Raw genomic sequence first — 16,470 nt, 5'->3', positions numbered from 1 at the left:
CATGATCTCCAGCCCTTAACCATCCAGGTGACCTTCCTCTGGGTTTTTTCCACAGAGGATCAACATCCTCCCTAAGATATGGCACCCCGAGCTGAGTCTAGATGGGACCTGACCATGGCAAAATATAGGACCTTATGCAGAATCCTTTATTTTTCTTGGGCTCCTACATAAACCACACGGAGATGCATACTGAGCTTATGGTCTGCTGATACTAACTAGATCCTAGTTAGAGAAATTATTGTTCAACCACATCTCTCTACCTTATATTTTGTTGTTGTTGTTTTTTTTTTAACTCAATGTACAACTCTACATTTAACACCATTAAATTCTGTCTTAGTAAATCAGGCCCAAAGCAAAATTCTTTGTGCCTGGAATTCCCTTTCCCCTCTCCTCTGCCTGTCCCAAAACTTACTCATTCTGCAAAGGTCCTAATCACATCCTATTGTCATCCGGTTATTTTTCAGTTGGGTCTGACTCTTTGTGACCCCATTTGGGGTGTTCTTGGCAAAGATTCTGGAGTGGTTCTTTCTCCAGCTCCTTTTACAGATGAAGAAATGGAGGAAAACAGGACTTGTCCAGGGTCACTAGTGAGTGTCTGTGGCCGGATTTGGACTCAGATCCTCCCAACTCCAAGCCCGGCACTCTATCCACTGCACTACCTAGCTGCTCTTAAAAGGGCCTTCTTTGAGCACTCCATCTTACCACAATCTCTGTTATTCTTGAACTTGAGCGACACTTTCTGATCGAGCCATTATTTCACTCATATTGGTAGTTATTATTTTTAAAAAATAAATATACCAGTCAGCCAATAGGCATTTATGAAGCACCTGCTTAATAAGCACCTACTATATGCCAGTCATTTTGGTAGGCACTAAGGATTCAAGTACAAAGAATGAAACAAGCTATACTTTCAAGAAGCTCATATAAAGTTCCTACTATGTATATATGTCCTACTTCCCCACTAACTTGTAAATTCCTTGAACGTAGGGACTATCATACATCACATAGACATATAATATCACATGTTATTTAAATTTTATTATTTATATTATATGCCATATCATATTAAATTGTTATACTATATTATGTTATGTTATATTAATATATATTGTTACATGCTATAACATGGTATAATAAATATTGCTTGCCTCCTTGAATTCTTGGGGGGTAGGGGAAGGATCTTTTATTGAGCAGAGATAATGCCATGTTAAGGGGTTTTAAAAATACCTTATAAGGAGTGTAAACTATAACACTGTCTTTTCTTTAAAATATAGCAAAGTCACACCCTCATCTATCACCTGAGAATATCTTTCTTATTGAATAAGTGTACAGTTTCTTCCCTGTCCTGGGGACTAAGAATGAATTTCTTTATTTCTCTGTTTTTCTCACCTAAATTTAAGATGGAACCACTAGCAAAGCTTTCGGAACTATACCAGGCAGTGTAGGGTCATGAACTGAAAAGCTGACTGAGTGAACAGAGCAGAGGTATTTATAACTTATTGCAGCACATTTCAAGGTTGAATCAAACAATCCATTATATCGTAGCAACTGGAGCCAAGACATATCTGTTCTTTATGGCGTCCATGTAATTGGATGCACTCCATAGGTAACACAGAATTCAGATCCACACTATTGTCAACATAGACAATTTATGCATAATCAAGATTTAGGAAATTTTAAAAGGGGCGGGGGGAGGGAAGGAAAGGGAAAAAAAGGCTCATTTCACCAAGATGTGGAATGTGTCTTCTCCTCTCCATGAAGGCAAGACTCCTGACTTGTCCGTGGGACATGTGTTTTGAATTGAATTGATTTTTATCCCCCTGCCCCCAAATGGTGATGGTTTTTCCTTGATCCTCTTCTGCCCACTTTTTCATCTTGTCCCCTTCCTGATCAAGGGGAATCATTTGGGAGACAGCTGGCTGGAGTTCAGGGTGCCATCTGTTTCCAAAAAGCAGCATTTTTTCTCTTTTTGAAGTTAACTGGATCTCATAGGGATCAAACCTGAAGCTGCGACCTAGGCTTTGTCAGTGTTCTTTCTAGCTAACTGGCAGGTGATGAGTAAATATTTCTCATGCTCCCACATTAACTTAGGCATGGTATAGGACGAACCAGACTGAAAGATTGAACCAATACAGAAGTGAAGATGGGACTAATCAGTTCTGGTCACAACGTATTTTGGTAATGGTTATAGAAAAGGTCTGGGAAGGATCTTGTGAAGCCATCTTTCTCCTGGGTGGAACTGAACCATTCCACAGAGATAGCTATTTATCTTCTATACCTATCATTCTTTTTTTTTTTTTGCAAATATTAAATCTTCAAGAAAACAGCAGAAATAAATGCAATGAACTTGACTTTTATAGAACACATACAGCCACATTGCTGTACCCTTCAGTTTCATGGGGCTCATACACACACACCTACGAATATATGGCACCCATATATATGCATATTGTACATATGTACATGCCCACACATATACAGACATACAACACACATGTATGCACGCACACACATACACACACAGGTATGCACGCACACATGTACATGGTATACGCACACATACGTAGACATGGATATACACACACATGCACACATGGATCTATGCATGCATGTTTATGTATACATACACATAGTACAATACACATGCACTAGCATATACATACACATGCAACACATGTATACACACATGCATACACACATGTACATGCACACACATGCACTTACGTATATATGTATACATGTGTGCATGCAACATGTATATACACATGCACACATGTATATGTATTTCAGGAAAATCTGGGGAAAGAGGGTAAAATTAGAGGGTCGATATACTATAGGCCCATTTGTGTTTCCCTGTATGCGATATTCCAATCCTTTGCATCTTTCTATAAGTTGATTTTTCAGGACTGGACACTCTGTCTTCCACTTCAAGGCTAATCTCACCTACCACCTCTAGTCCCCCCAATTGTTAGAGCCCTGTACCACTAAAACCAAATTCCTTTGTATCTATCCTCGTCTACTTTCGTATCTACTGGTTCACTGCATCACCATTACCCTCAGTAGAATGTAAGCTTCTTGAAAGAAGGAATAGTTTATTTTTGCCTGTGGACCTCAGGACCTGACATGTAGTGGTGCTTAAAAAATGCTTCTTTAATTAAACTACCTTGAACTGACTCTATGGAAAGCATCGTATTCCCTTATTTTATATGGCCTGGCAAGTCTGTAACTTGCCCAGGGTCTCACAATTAATACATGAGAGGTCTAGTCCTGGATCTGTGTCTTTTGATTTAAAATCTATAGCTCTTTCCACAGTTACTTGCCTCTCAAACAGGGATGTGCTGGAGGTGGCTCAAAGCTTCTCATAAGAGTTGATCATTAACATCCAGAAGTGGGCAAGCTACAAATCGGGACCTGATTTATTGCTTTGTTGTTTAAACTTAAAGAGACGGGGAAAATGCTAATAATGAAGATTAAATTTACAAGTGTGTAAGGCATGTTCTTTTTTTTTTTTTGAGAGCTGGCTGTTAAACATATACCAGCACATATGTGGTCTTAACTGGAGAAGGAAATGGCAAACCACTCCAGTATATCTACCAAGAAAACTCAAATGGGGTCGTGGAGAATTGGACACACCTGAAAAATGACTGAACAACCATGACAATCTGCTTTCAAGGTACTAAATATTTACCAAATTGACTTCATATTAATAATAATTTATAGAGTGACTTCAGCAGTTATATTTAAAAAATTAGTTTTCTGTTCTACTCTTATCAAATGAGGGTCCATGAAAGCTATATTATGTGGATGAAAATGCATTTCAGTACCTTTTTTTTTTTGGTGCATGGATATCTTAAGATCTAAAACAAATTATGAACAAAACAAAGGACAATTTTCCATTTTTATGTGACATTCCTTAAATTAAAACAAAAAAGAAGCTTTGCGGCATTTGCAATATGAAAAAAAAACTAAAAATAAATGTGTGACTCTGAGCAGGTCCCTTAACTTATGAGAGCCCCAAGCATCTCTCTGATGTGAGAGACTGCAGATATGAAGAGTTCCATTACTGCAGGAAGTTTACGCATTAAGAGTTACCTTGATCAGTGAAACCCACAGATCTTGACCAAGCCTACAAAAAGTAAAGAACCATTTTAATACTAAAAAATCATTCAATTAGTATGATAGCTTTGGGTGTTTGGAGGACCTGGGTTCAAATCCTCCTTCTGATGCTTACTATCACCATGACCAGGCACAAGTTACTCAAACTTTCTCAGGCTCCTTATCTGTACAATGAGGTAGCTGAACCAGATGTTTGCTGAGACCCTTTTGACTTTGATTTCTACCGTCCTATGACCTTTGATTCTACAAATTTAGCGAAGCATTTTTTGAACACCTGCTAGGCAAGACTGAAACAGATTAGCCTAGGGGTGGGAAACCTGTGGCCTTGAGGCCACATGTGGCCCTCTAGGTCCTCAAGTGTGACCCTTTGACTGAATCCAAACTTCACAAAACAAACCCCCTTAATAAAAGGATCTGTTCTGTAAAACTTGGACTCAGTCAAAAGGCCACACCCGAGGACTTGTAGGTTTCCCACCCCTGGTTTAGCCCTTGCATTCAAAGAATTTTCATTCAAATAACAATAACGGCCTCAACCAACTGTTGTTGTTCGTCCTTGGAAGAGGACCATGACATCATGGAGGTGATGCCATGACTTGCAAGTGAATTGGATTTAAGTGAGGCAGGGCTGTGCAAAGTCACCATCCTCGCTTTCTCCTCCAGAGCCATCTGGGTCCAGTGGCAAGAAGTAGGTCAGGATGAATGGAGATGGCCCTGGGTGCAGTGCCTCAACCAACTAGTTAATATGAAAATAACTAATGAGGTCAAGAATTTAAAAAATGAAGTCAACGGTGAGAGTTCAGTATGAAGTTATTGCTTTATTTATCAAATGGTATGGTACTTACTATGGACATTTCATCTGGCTAGGCACTTGGTAAAAGGGTAAATGAAACTTAGTTTTCAAACTCATAGAATTTATAATCTAGTGGGACATCTAGTATGTATCTTCAAATAGGCATAAGTAAATGCAAAAAAGGCATGGGTTTGGTAACATGAGCTATCAAGTCAATTGAAGAAGAGATGATTTCCCATGGGGGGTGACATACGTTGAGAAATTCTTATAGTTTACTGTGCATATTTTAACTGATTAGAGCAATTAATGACTCCTGGGTTTTTTTTTTAAGATTGAAAACAAAGGAGGCTAAAAAGTAGTTTTTGGTGTCAAATAATTTTTATTCCTATAAAAATTCCATACCTGCTACATTTGTACTTTATGCTTCCTTTGAGTGTTAGAGAAGAGTACATGGCCATTTCCTAGACAGGCCACTTAGCTTGTTTCCTTGAATCCAAGGGTCAGTCACCTGGCAGGAGACGAAGCTGATGATGAATCCATTAGCAGGGAGTAAAGGGAAAGCCATGTCAAAAACAAGGGCCACGCCATCTGACTGCAGTGAGTTGGGATGGAAGCCAGTTAACTGAATCTATGAAGGAAAGGCAATGAAGCCCCGAGAACTGTGGTGCAGGATTGTTTTTACCAGGGTGTCTCATGAATTTCCACAAATGATTTCTGGAAGAGCATGAGACTCACAAATTATTTTTCCTTTCATATATGAGGTGACCTCATACTCAAATGGTTTTGTTGGCATCCATGTTAATTACAGAGAAACCTAATGCTACAAGGAGACCCCAAGGGATGAGCTCTTGGCTGATAACCTGAACTGGGACTCACAATAGCCTGAAAGAACTTAGCTTGACTTGACTGAGGGGGGAAAACTGCCATTCCTTGGGGTACACATTTTTCAAGATTTTCCCCCTAATTTACCATAATAACAAATTTTTCTAAAATAGGTTTTTAAATGTCCCAACATACATACGAAAAGGGGCTTTTCTAACAAGCTTCAAAATTTAAAGAGGTCTTTTCTGTTTTCCTTGCAAGTCAAACTGATTTGTAGGAGAGAGGTCATTATTGTTGAGGGTGGGCTGCATGGTTTTCTCAAGTTTTCATTAGGAGCTGCAATAAAATGAACATCTTTTTCTTTCTGTATTACCTAAGCAGGTAGATGGTGCAATGGATAAAATGTTAGCCTTGGAGTCAAGAAGATGCGAGTTCATATCCTGTCTAAGACACTCACTGTATGACCCTATGAAGATCACGTAGTCTCTCTCTCTCTCAATTTCTTTTTCTTTTTTTTAATCTCAGTTTCTTTATCTGTAAAATAGTGTGTAAATCTGTAAAATCGACTTCATAGGTTGTTAGTGTAGACAATTCAAGTTTTGCAGACCTTAAAGTGATACATGACTGTTAGCTCTTACTATTTAATTTCAGTGGTCTGTTTTGTTCTCTGGTGGCTCTTTCAAAGTCAGTAGTATTTTCTACTTAACCAAGAGAGGGAGTGTTATATGTCACAAATCAGCAGCCATTCTTTGTTCTGTTTGGCTAAAACCTGCACATCAGTGGTAATACTCAGTTACTTGTGTGCTTTCAGTGGGCCAGACGCCAAGAAATAAGCATATTTGCTCAGACACATAACCCGGATCCATAACATTACCAAATGTGTGAAATGCCACTGGGCTGGCTTGCAGAAGTGCTTGCAGGAATATGGTGAGTGTTGGAAAGACTGTGTGGATCTACCTTCCCCTATCCCCTGCCCACAGAGGCTATTTCAGATACTGTTAATTCTTAACTGGTCTGGCATGCTTTCTTTGACAAAGATCCCACCAAGAATATTTTAAGGGCACATTTTGCTTTCACTTTATCAGTGGATAGGGCTTATGAAAAAGACATCCATGCTGATGACAGGGCTAGGGCAGTAGCATTTTAGATTTCCATGCAAGGATCTGAGAGTGTTTGGCTGAGATAGGAATGAACTCCCCTAGCTTAAGTGCTAGCTGAGTATTCTATGGGACGTAGGGATAGGGGAAATTACATGGCAAGGTGATACCAATGGCTTCCCAGCAAAGAACCAGTGATAGGACTATGCTTAAACTCAATTTCCTTTTCTTTTATTTCCATTTGTGGCTTTTCTGTTTGATGGATTACATATACTTTAGTGTTCCTGATAGTAACTTCTCTTCCTGTGGCTGATAGGGTCCTGAACTTGGAATCGAGAAAACCTGGATTCAGACCTTGTCTCAGAAACTCACTAGTTAATGTAATTCGGGACAATTTCCTCATGTGTACAATGGGGATAATAATATCACTTATCTCTAGGTATTGTGAAGATCAAAGGAAATCATGTACAAAGTACTTTGCCAACCTCAAAGCACTAAATAAGAGGGAGGGGAGGAAATAAGCATTTCTATAGCATTTACTCTATGCCAGGCACCATGTTAGGTGCTTTTACAAATAATATCTCATTTGATTCTCACAACAGCCCTGTGAGGTAGGTGGTATTATTATCTCCCCTTTACAGTTGAAAAAACTGAGGCAAAGATCAAATGACTTGTCCAAAGTTACGTATCTAGTAAATCTGAGCGGTTGTCATTTCTCGTAAGACAGTGTGGCTCAGCCAACCAACACGTATGTGTTGGGCATCTACTATATGTAGGGCTCTCTACTAGAGTTGTAAAGAATACATAAAGAAAGATTCAATTATTCTTCCACTATAACTTGTAATTATTTTTTTGAGGCAATTAAGGGTTAAGTGACTTGTTTAGGGTCACACGGCTAGTAAGTATCAAGTATCCAACAAGGTTGGATTTGTACTCGGGTCCTCCTGACTCCAGGATTGGTGCTTCTATCCATTGTGCCACCTAGGTGTCCCCGATCTTTCTTAGTTTTTTTTTTTTCCCTTAGATTTTTGTTTAAATAACTTCATAGGACTGACACCTTGCAAGGAGTCTTACATGCCATAGATATAATAAATGTACTTTTATTCTCTGTCATTATATCCCTGTGCATAGCAAACTGTCATACATGTAGTAGGGTCTTAATAAATATTTTTCCTTTTCTGTTCTCCAAACAATTACTTAGAACCTACTATATTGAAGGTATAGTGCTAGGGGCTGGCATTTGAGAGGCAAAAAGCCCCTTCCATCAAGAAGCTTGTATCATATACGGGAGATATCTATATAGGTATGTGTGTATGTATATGTATATATACATACATGCACATTACATTTAGGTATACATACATACATACATACATATACATATATGTGTGTATATGTATATACATACACACACACACACATACACACAAAGTTATGCAAATTAATTTCCAGGGCGAGCTAGCACTAATAACTTGAGTTGGGCTATATCAGGAAAGACCTTGGATAGGAGATGGCACCTGAAGTATGCTTTCAACTGGCTAGTGATGCTAAGAGGTCATGGTGAGGAGGAAATGCACTCCAGGAATGACATGTGCGCAAGAATGGAGAGAAGTGGAACTTTATGTCCTGTGAACAGCCAGCAGGCCAGTTGGGCTTGATTGCACTCTTGAAATAACTCTGGGAAGGTAAACAGAAGCCACGTTGAATCGGATTGGATTGAATTGGGGCCAAAGTCAATGACTAAGGCAGTACGAATTCTTCCTTTGTCCTCCCTTCTCTCTAAGCAGTACAAATCAATATTTCATATAAACATGTTTTTTTAAAATTATCTACATAATGGGCTTGCTAATCTAACCAGTTCATCATTTGTAAGTAGCATGTGTTCAGCTACATAGTAAACATTTTAGAAGAGAAATACATCTCAACTTCTGTACCCTCATTGGAAAGAAGGCAACTATTTGCTATCTCTTTTTGGTGTATAAAGCTTTTCAGGTGAAGGAAGAGTTTCTCTCAGTTGCCTGAAGAGATTTGATTTTTAAACAAAGGCTCTGAGATTGAAAAAGGGGTATAAAAAGGGATAGGATCTCTGCTGTCTCTGTCAGAAAGGTACTGATGGCTTAGTCTGGGAGCCCCGTGCTCAATTGATCTAGCTGTGAGATGTGTTGATAAAGTAGGAAACTTTCTATTGGACAAAGGACATTGAGGATAGATATGCCCCAGCTGCCTGCTGCCAACTTGGTCTTAATGTTGTTTCTGGTTCTGAGAGATGAAGACCCACACCAGAAGTAGTTAGACTGGATAAGTGGTGTCATACTCTGTCAATCAATTGGTGAATCAAGTGTTTATTAAGTGCCCACTATGTGCCAGGCACTGTGTAGGCTCTAAGGATAGAGAACAAAACTGAAGAGTCTTTGCCTTCAAGAATCTTGTGTTTTATTTGGGAAAACATGGCTATATGTTCATAATTAAAATATATACACACAATAAACATAAGGTAATTGTGTGTGTGTGTGTGTGTGTGTTTGTGTGTATGCATGTGTGTGCGCATGGGAAGACAGCTGGGGTGATTAGGAAAAATCTATGTAAGGAGATAGAGCTTGAAATAAGGTTTGAAGAATTATGAATTTTAAAAGGTAGAGGTGAGGAAGGAGCCAAATAATGATAAACAGGGGCTTATATAACTACTTTGAATGGGCTGTATCTGATGGACAACATCAGTCATTCTATCTGTTGCTACTTGTGGGTCCTTCATCTTCTCTTTGGAGAAGAAGGTTCACCTCCTTATATGAGATCAGTGATAGATGAGAGATGATGGCAGGGAGTATCTGAGTGCTGAGAGAAGAAGGAGGTCTTGGTCAATGGCCTCATTTTTTTTTTCAGTGAAAAATAAGATTTTCCGTGGAGAGAGTCAGGACAGGGGGAACCTAGGAAGTTTGAGGAGGGGTGAAAAGGTTTGGAAAAACTGCTATGGTGAATGGGATAGTTATCTGATTAGAGGGATGAAAATAGATTGCTTTGCCATATTGAGGGCTCAATTGAGCCCTCAACTGAGATTATGTAACATGAATTTTTGGTGGATCCAGTCAGCATGATTTACTGATTCTCTCCGGTTTGTAAGTGGAAGTTAAGGTGGTGGATGAATGGAGTAATATCAGGCTGAGGCTTGTAAAGGCAACATCCTCAATTGGATAAGGGGGCAAGGGACTTGAGAAGAGGACACAGGGAAGGACAAATGTAGCTAGTGCAGGGGTGATGGTCAGGGAAAATTCTGATAGGTGGATGGATTGGAGCTCTATTTCTTTGATTAGTTTCCTCTTCTATAACACGAGGGAATTGTATTAAATCACTTCTATGGTCCCTTCCAACCCCAAACCTAAGATCTTTTGAATCCAATCAAGTTGCATTAGCTTACCACTACCTATCTTCTTCATCTTAACCCTTGGGTATAGTGGTACCTGAGTTAAAATTCTTAAAAAAGTGTCCTAAAAGTAAATAATAATATTATTATTACTAATGAGAGATGAATAATAATAACAATAGTAATAATAATAATGATAATGATAGTTCCTATATGTGCTAGGCACTGTGCTAAGTACTTTATAAAAATATTTCATTTCAGCCTTGCAATGATCCTGGGAGGTAGATGCTATTATTATCCCCATTTTACAACTGAGAAAACAGAAAAATAGGTTAAATGATTTGTCCAGAGTCACGTAGTCGGTTTCTGAGCTTGGATTTGACTTTGGGTTTTCCTGACTTCAGGCCCAGCACTATACCCTCTCTACCACCTACAGTGGAACAAAGAAATAGTCATTTGCTCTTATAACAAGGCAATCCATCATCCACCATGCTATGTCCTTGAGAGGGAAGCATCTAAAAAGAGGCATGTACCACATTCTTCATGCTGTATGTTATGACATATAGCATGCTTGGAAGAAGAAAACTTTCTATCCATTTCTTTGGGATCTGTGGGCATATACAAACTAAGGGAACTTCCCCTTTAAGTGATGGCGTGCTTTATTTGTCAGAATATGAATAGCCTTGTTATGAAATAACTAATGTTTGCTCTTTGTTTGTAACAACTGTTGATGGGGTTTGGATTCCATACACTTCTTGGCTGTCTCCAGTGTTCATATTAATGAGATTATTGCCCAGTTTCTGATTTGTTTCTTGCTGCGCTCAATTTGTGCAAAACTTTCTGCATATTTTTAATCTGAGATTTATCTATTACATGTTTCTTCCATGGTACTGCTAAGATATCTCAGCTCCTATCACTGCAGTGGCTTTGTAATTGGTCTAGAATATTTGATGTAAAAATTTTAAATGTTAAAAATCACCATGCCTTTCCTAAAAGCATGATGTCAGAAAAACACTTTGAATTATGAAGCTACTTAACTGCCTCAGTTTCCTTATCTGAAAAATGAGAGGGTCAGACTAGATAGTTTTTGAAGTCTCTTCAGCACTTCTCAGTATGATCTTATTCTTATTATGATTCTAAATAAACATGACCCTAAATATAAACTATCATTAACTACTCTAAAATATTTCAAATCTCAAATAATCAGAGATAGATTCATTAAAACAACCTTGAGGTATTACCTCATACCTATCAGACTGCATGGGAAAATCATATTAGATTGGCTGAAGGAAGAAGACATACTACAGCAAAATCTATGTGCAGCAGCTGGGGAATGGCTGAAGAAATTATGGCATGTGAATGTGACAGAAAATTACTGGACCATAAGGAATGACAAATATGAAGAATTTATAGAGTAAGGAAAACAGAGCTGAAAGAACGACATGTGCAACAACTAAAACAATACCAATTAAAAGTCAACATGGAGAGGCAACAAAATATGATGAGTTACACAGTCTTCTTTATCACTATGCTGCCAAAGTTCAAGGACATATCGATCTTTTCTGTTAATAAATAAAGTCATTTTCTTGGAGAATGTACTTTGAAAAGTGGTTTGGGTATTGGGAGGAATCTGTAATGGCAACACAAAATACATCAAGAATTCACTTAAAAATAAAGTATAACATCCCTGAAGAGCAGTTTTGTTTTGTGCGGAAGAGGTCTGGGAAAAGATCGAGACATAAGAATTTAAGAGCTGGAAGAAGGGACCTTGGAAATCCCCAAGTCCAGTTCTGTCACTTTTACAGATGAGAAGAATGAGGCCCACAGGTGAAGTGATGGATTCGAAATAGCCTGGCAACAAAGGGACAGGCCAAGCTGCAGGGCTGGAACTCAGAAGTGCTTTTAATTCCTGGTCCAGTGATTTTTTTTTTCCACTAGCTGACTGATTATAGAGTAGGAAATTCTCCTATTAACTGCCAGAGGATGTGGTTCCTTTGGAATTTACTCCGGGATGCATCATTCAAAATTTTGGAATATTCATTGAAGATAGGTGGGTATAAAGAAGCATCATGTCCTAGGAACATTCCACTTCTGGTTAAGTCATGTCTCCTTTTAAGACTCCTTTTGGAAATCCTGTTTTAATCTCATTCTCCAAAAAAGACAGCAAATGATTTCTCCTTTTCCCTCTCACCACCTCCACCCCCCCTTCCCCACCCCAGTTTTAAATGTCTCCAGGGATCTGTTGTTATCGTCTTCATCATCATCATCAACACCACCATTATTATTATCAGGCTATTTATTCAACTCAGTTATTTAATTGCTCTTCATCAGTTGTATTCCCTGGAATCATAGGATTACATAGCTGTATAGCAAGAAGGAAACTGAGCTCACCTAAGCCAACTCTCTGTTTTCACAAATGAGGAAACTGAGGAAAAGAGGAGGTAAATGACTAGTGCAAACTCACACCCAGGGTCTGTGATATTCTTTCCATTGAACCACACTACTCTAAAAAAAAAAAAAGGTGCGAGTCCCTCCCTCCCAACCATGGTATCTTAATTTCTCTGGGTCTTGTGTTCCTCACTTGTAAAATAAGGGGATTTATTAGATTCTGGTTCTCAATCGGTGACACTACATATACATGAAGTGCTTAGCATAGTACCTGGCACATATTAGACAATAAATGTTTACTGATTGATGTGAAAGCATGGCCTTCCCTCTGTTCTTATTTTTCCCTTACTGAGCAAACATTCATCCTTCGTAAAATAGGGACTTATTGACCATTTTATCTGGTTGTGCAGATAACGAGCTGACAATTTGATGACATCATCTGAGAAGAAGTAGCTGCTAAAAATGACATGTGTTTTGGCCTCTGGGCTGTAGCTATTTTGATCTAATATTTGTACAGTAGCACCTTAAAATTATTTTTTAGAGGCACAGAAAACTAAAAAGTCACTAAACTATGCATGCTCTTTGATCTGGTGAGACTATTACTTGTCCTATATTTCTATTATTATTATTATTATTATTATTATTATTATTGGCTAGGCAATGAGGTTAAGTGATTTGCCTGGGGTCACACAGCTAGTAAGTGTTATGTGTCTGAGGTTGGATTTGAACTCAGGTCCTCCTGACTTTAGGGCTGGTGCTCTATCCACTGTGCCACCTAGATGCCCCCTATATTTCTAAAAGATCAAAGAAAAGGACTCATATATATGTATATGTGTATTATATATATATATATATATATATATATGTATATATGTGTGTGTGTATGCACATATTTATGTATATATACATTTATGTGTATAAATAGGTGTGTGCATGTATATGTATATATGCAAGTCTTTGTGGTAGTTCCAAACTAGAAATTAAGAGGGATGCCCAGTTCTTGGGGAATGTCAAAACAAATTATGTTGTGTGAATGTAACAGAATGTTATTAAGCCAAAAGAAAAAAAATCCTTAATAAAGGTTTATTGAATTGATTTTTTATGAACTTAAATGTCTCCTTATGTTAGGAGTATTTATAGCACTGAGCTGCCTCAAGCCCTTTTGGAAAGAGAGTGAGGTATACCACTTAAATAATAGGAAGTGACTGAAAGAAAAATAATCCTAGGTTTAAAGACATCAACTTCACAGAAGGTTTAATGTGGAATATGCTGTAAATATATTAAAACTATATCATCCAAGGAAGCAATAGGATAAGGTATATCTCTGTGCTGATTAGAATGTCCAAGTGCTATTTGTCACTCTTCTTTATTTCTTAATCATTTAATATTTTATTCACTCCCCCCCAATTACATGTAAAAACAATTTTTAACATTTAAAAAAAATTTTGAGTTCAAAATTCTTTCCCTCCCTCTCCACCCTACCCACTGAGAAGGCAAGCTATTTGATACAGGTTATACAGGTGCAGACATGCAAAATATATTTCCCTATTAGTCATGTTGTGAAAGAAAACACAGACAAAAAAAACCCCCAACCAAAAACCAAACAATAAACCCAAGAAAAATAGAGAATAAAAAAAGTGTATTTTGATCTGCTTTCAGACTCCATCAGTTCTTTCTCTGGAAATGTCATCCTTCTCTTTTGAAGAATCTCTTAGGCCCTTCTTTTAAGCAACCTCTTGACTCAGAATGCAAATGCATTATATTTCTGGCTATTTGCCATGGGGCACAAATAGATTATTTCCATTCACTTAAAACTCGTTTAGTCCTGCTCTTATGGGAGATGCAGTGTTGATATAGTCAAGTGGATGGAATACTGGACTTTAGAAAGGGTACTGTATTTGGAATGAGGGTTACCTGAGTTGTAATCCTTACTCTGATGCTACCTATATAGCCTTAGGTAAGTCATCTCACCTCTTGGGCTTCAGTTCTCATTTGTCCAATGAGTAAATTGAGGTCTCTTTCATCTCTACATATGTGATCCTTTGACTCAGAAATACCTAGGATCAAATCCCACTTATAATACTTTGGATCATGGATTTAAAGACAAAAGGGACCTTGGAAGTCATCAAGGCGGACTCTCTTATTCTGTGGATGAGGAAACAAGCTCAGAGAGAGAGAGTGACCCTGGCAAGACACTTTACCTCTCTGAGTTTCAGTTTCCTCATCTGTAAAATGGACGTCATAATAGTACCTGCCTCTTAGAGTTGTTAGAAGAGAGATATAGTACTTAAAGCACTTTTCAAACCTCAAAGTACTGTATAAGTGTCAGCTACTTGTTTCTGCCTCCTCTTCCCAGCACAGATGGTAATTGGTTTCACTTTCCCGAGACTAGGCTTTGTTATATTACAGCTCTAACATCAATGCTGGTGAAATCTGAGTATTTGGAAAGCAGAGTGGGAAGACTTGATCTTCTTACACACTCAAGACTGAATTACCAATTGCTCCTGGCATCTTGTGGCTTTAAAGCTAATTCTGAAAATTTCTCCAGTTGTTGCAAAGCCTCCTCTTTTACAGGCTTTCCTCTTATCTGGCTTCCAGTTGGTTATGGAAATTTCTGCCTCGACATTGATAGCTGAAACAATTCCAGTGAAAGAATTCCTCTGTAATGCAAAGTGGAGCAAATATTATGTATGTTGGCTGAGCCGGAACTCACCCATAAAACGTGAGATACAGGAAGCCAATCCTCTTGCCAAGTTTAGCGACTTCACCCCGCTGGGCAGCTGCTCCAGCTAGCCGCACTATGCCGATTTTCTTAAGAGTGGACAGCCACTTATAGGCATGTTCGTCACTTGTTAAAACATCTTCAAAATCCAGAGTAGGAAGATGGAGACTTGCACCCCAATACTGACATTCTGAGGGTCAAGAAGGGGTAATGTAAAATATCATGATTTTGACATTACTCGTGTTAATTATTATTTAATTTTATTTATTATTTAGCTAATATTTTCATGTTAATAATAGAAAGGCCATCCTTAATAAACCAATGAAGCAGCAACCCTGTGAAGTGGCTAGCATAATAATATTATCCCTATTTTACCAATGGGGAAACAGGCCCAGATTAACAATATGACTTTCCTAAAGACTGCCAACTATAAGGGATAGAGCAGGGAACTCAAAACTCATATGTTTGGGCCCTGAGCCTTCTACTCTTTTTGCTAAATAGGGGAGGTAAGATGTGCCCAAGAAACTACAAGGTAGAGCGTACAAAATTGTTATTAAAGATAAAAAATAGAGATTATTAGGGGACTTCTGAGGAAGAATTTAGCTCTCAGATCTTGGCCTTTTTCAGTGTACAGATAGACACCAATTAAATTTATGGATGATGTGCATTATGAAAGAGACATTCACAATTGGCTAGTATGTCAAAGGGACACACCCTCAGCTTCTGTGCCCCTTGAGTACCTGGCATCTGCCCAGAAATGTTTCTGAGTATTTCTCCTTTATGTACCATCTAGCTGTTTTATTGCAAAAGGCATGATGAAATCAATGTGGATGCCATTTGAAAAATGGGTATGAGAAAGGAAAAGGAAGAACACATGCTTCTCATCAGAAGAGAGACAGATCTTTCTCCAGCTTCTCTCTTCTGAGAAAGGGCTTCCTTGGAGCTCAGTGGAAGCTACCCAGAGTGAGGGCAGAATGAGAACTTGGTCCTGGGACATCAAGATTGTACCTGGGGCTTTAAACCAATGAAGTGGGCTCTTGTTGGCAGCATCACAGAATATAAAATGAGAAATAATGAGAGGCATGGATGCTGAGCTGCTCCTTCTAATCGAACAATGTCTTATGTATAAATTATTCAGTAGAATTATTCATTGTAGAAAGATGAAAGTAAAACCAAT

At 38.3% G+C, this 16,470-nt stretch overlaps 1 protein-coding gene across 2 annotated transcripts in view; it reads right to left on the bottom strand.

The window, feature by feature from the left end:
• Positions 1-16,470, bottom strand: part of BBOX1 (gamma-butyrobetaine hydroxylase 1) — an 86,270-nt gene that overhangs the window by 19,105 nt on the left and 50,695 nt on the right. For both annotated transcript variants that reach the window (XM_020977789.2, XM_078148264.1), the window contains exon 4: positions 15,285-15,483. In XM_020977789.2, coding sequence (XP_020833448.1) covers positions 15,285-15,483 — 199 coding nt within the window. The remainder of the gene's footprint in view (positions 1-15,284; positions 15,484-16,470) is intronic.

The sequence above is a fragment of the Phascolarctos cinereus genome, unplaced genomic scaffold (genome assembly GCF_003287225.1).
Source record: "Phascolarctos cinereus isolate Bilbo 61053 unplaced genomic scaffold, phaCin_HiC Scaffold_9;HRSCAF=440, whole genome shotgun sequence".
Taxonomy (NCBI): domain Eukaryota; kingdom Metazoa; phylum Chordata; class Mammalia; order Diprotodontia; family Phascolarctidae; genus Phascolarctos; species Phascolarctos cinereus.
Note: the sequence above shows the minus strand (reverse complement) of the source record. Positions and strands in the feature narration are given on the sequence as shown.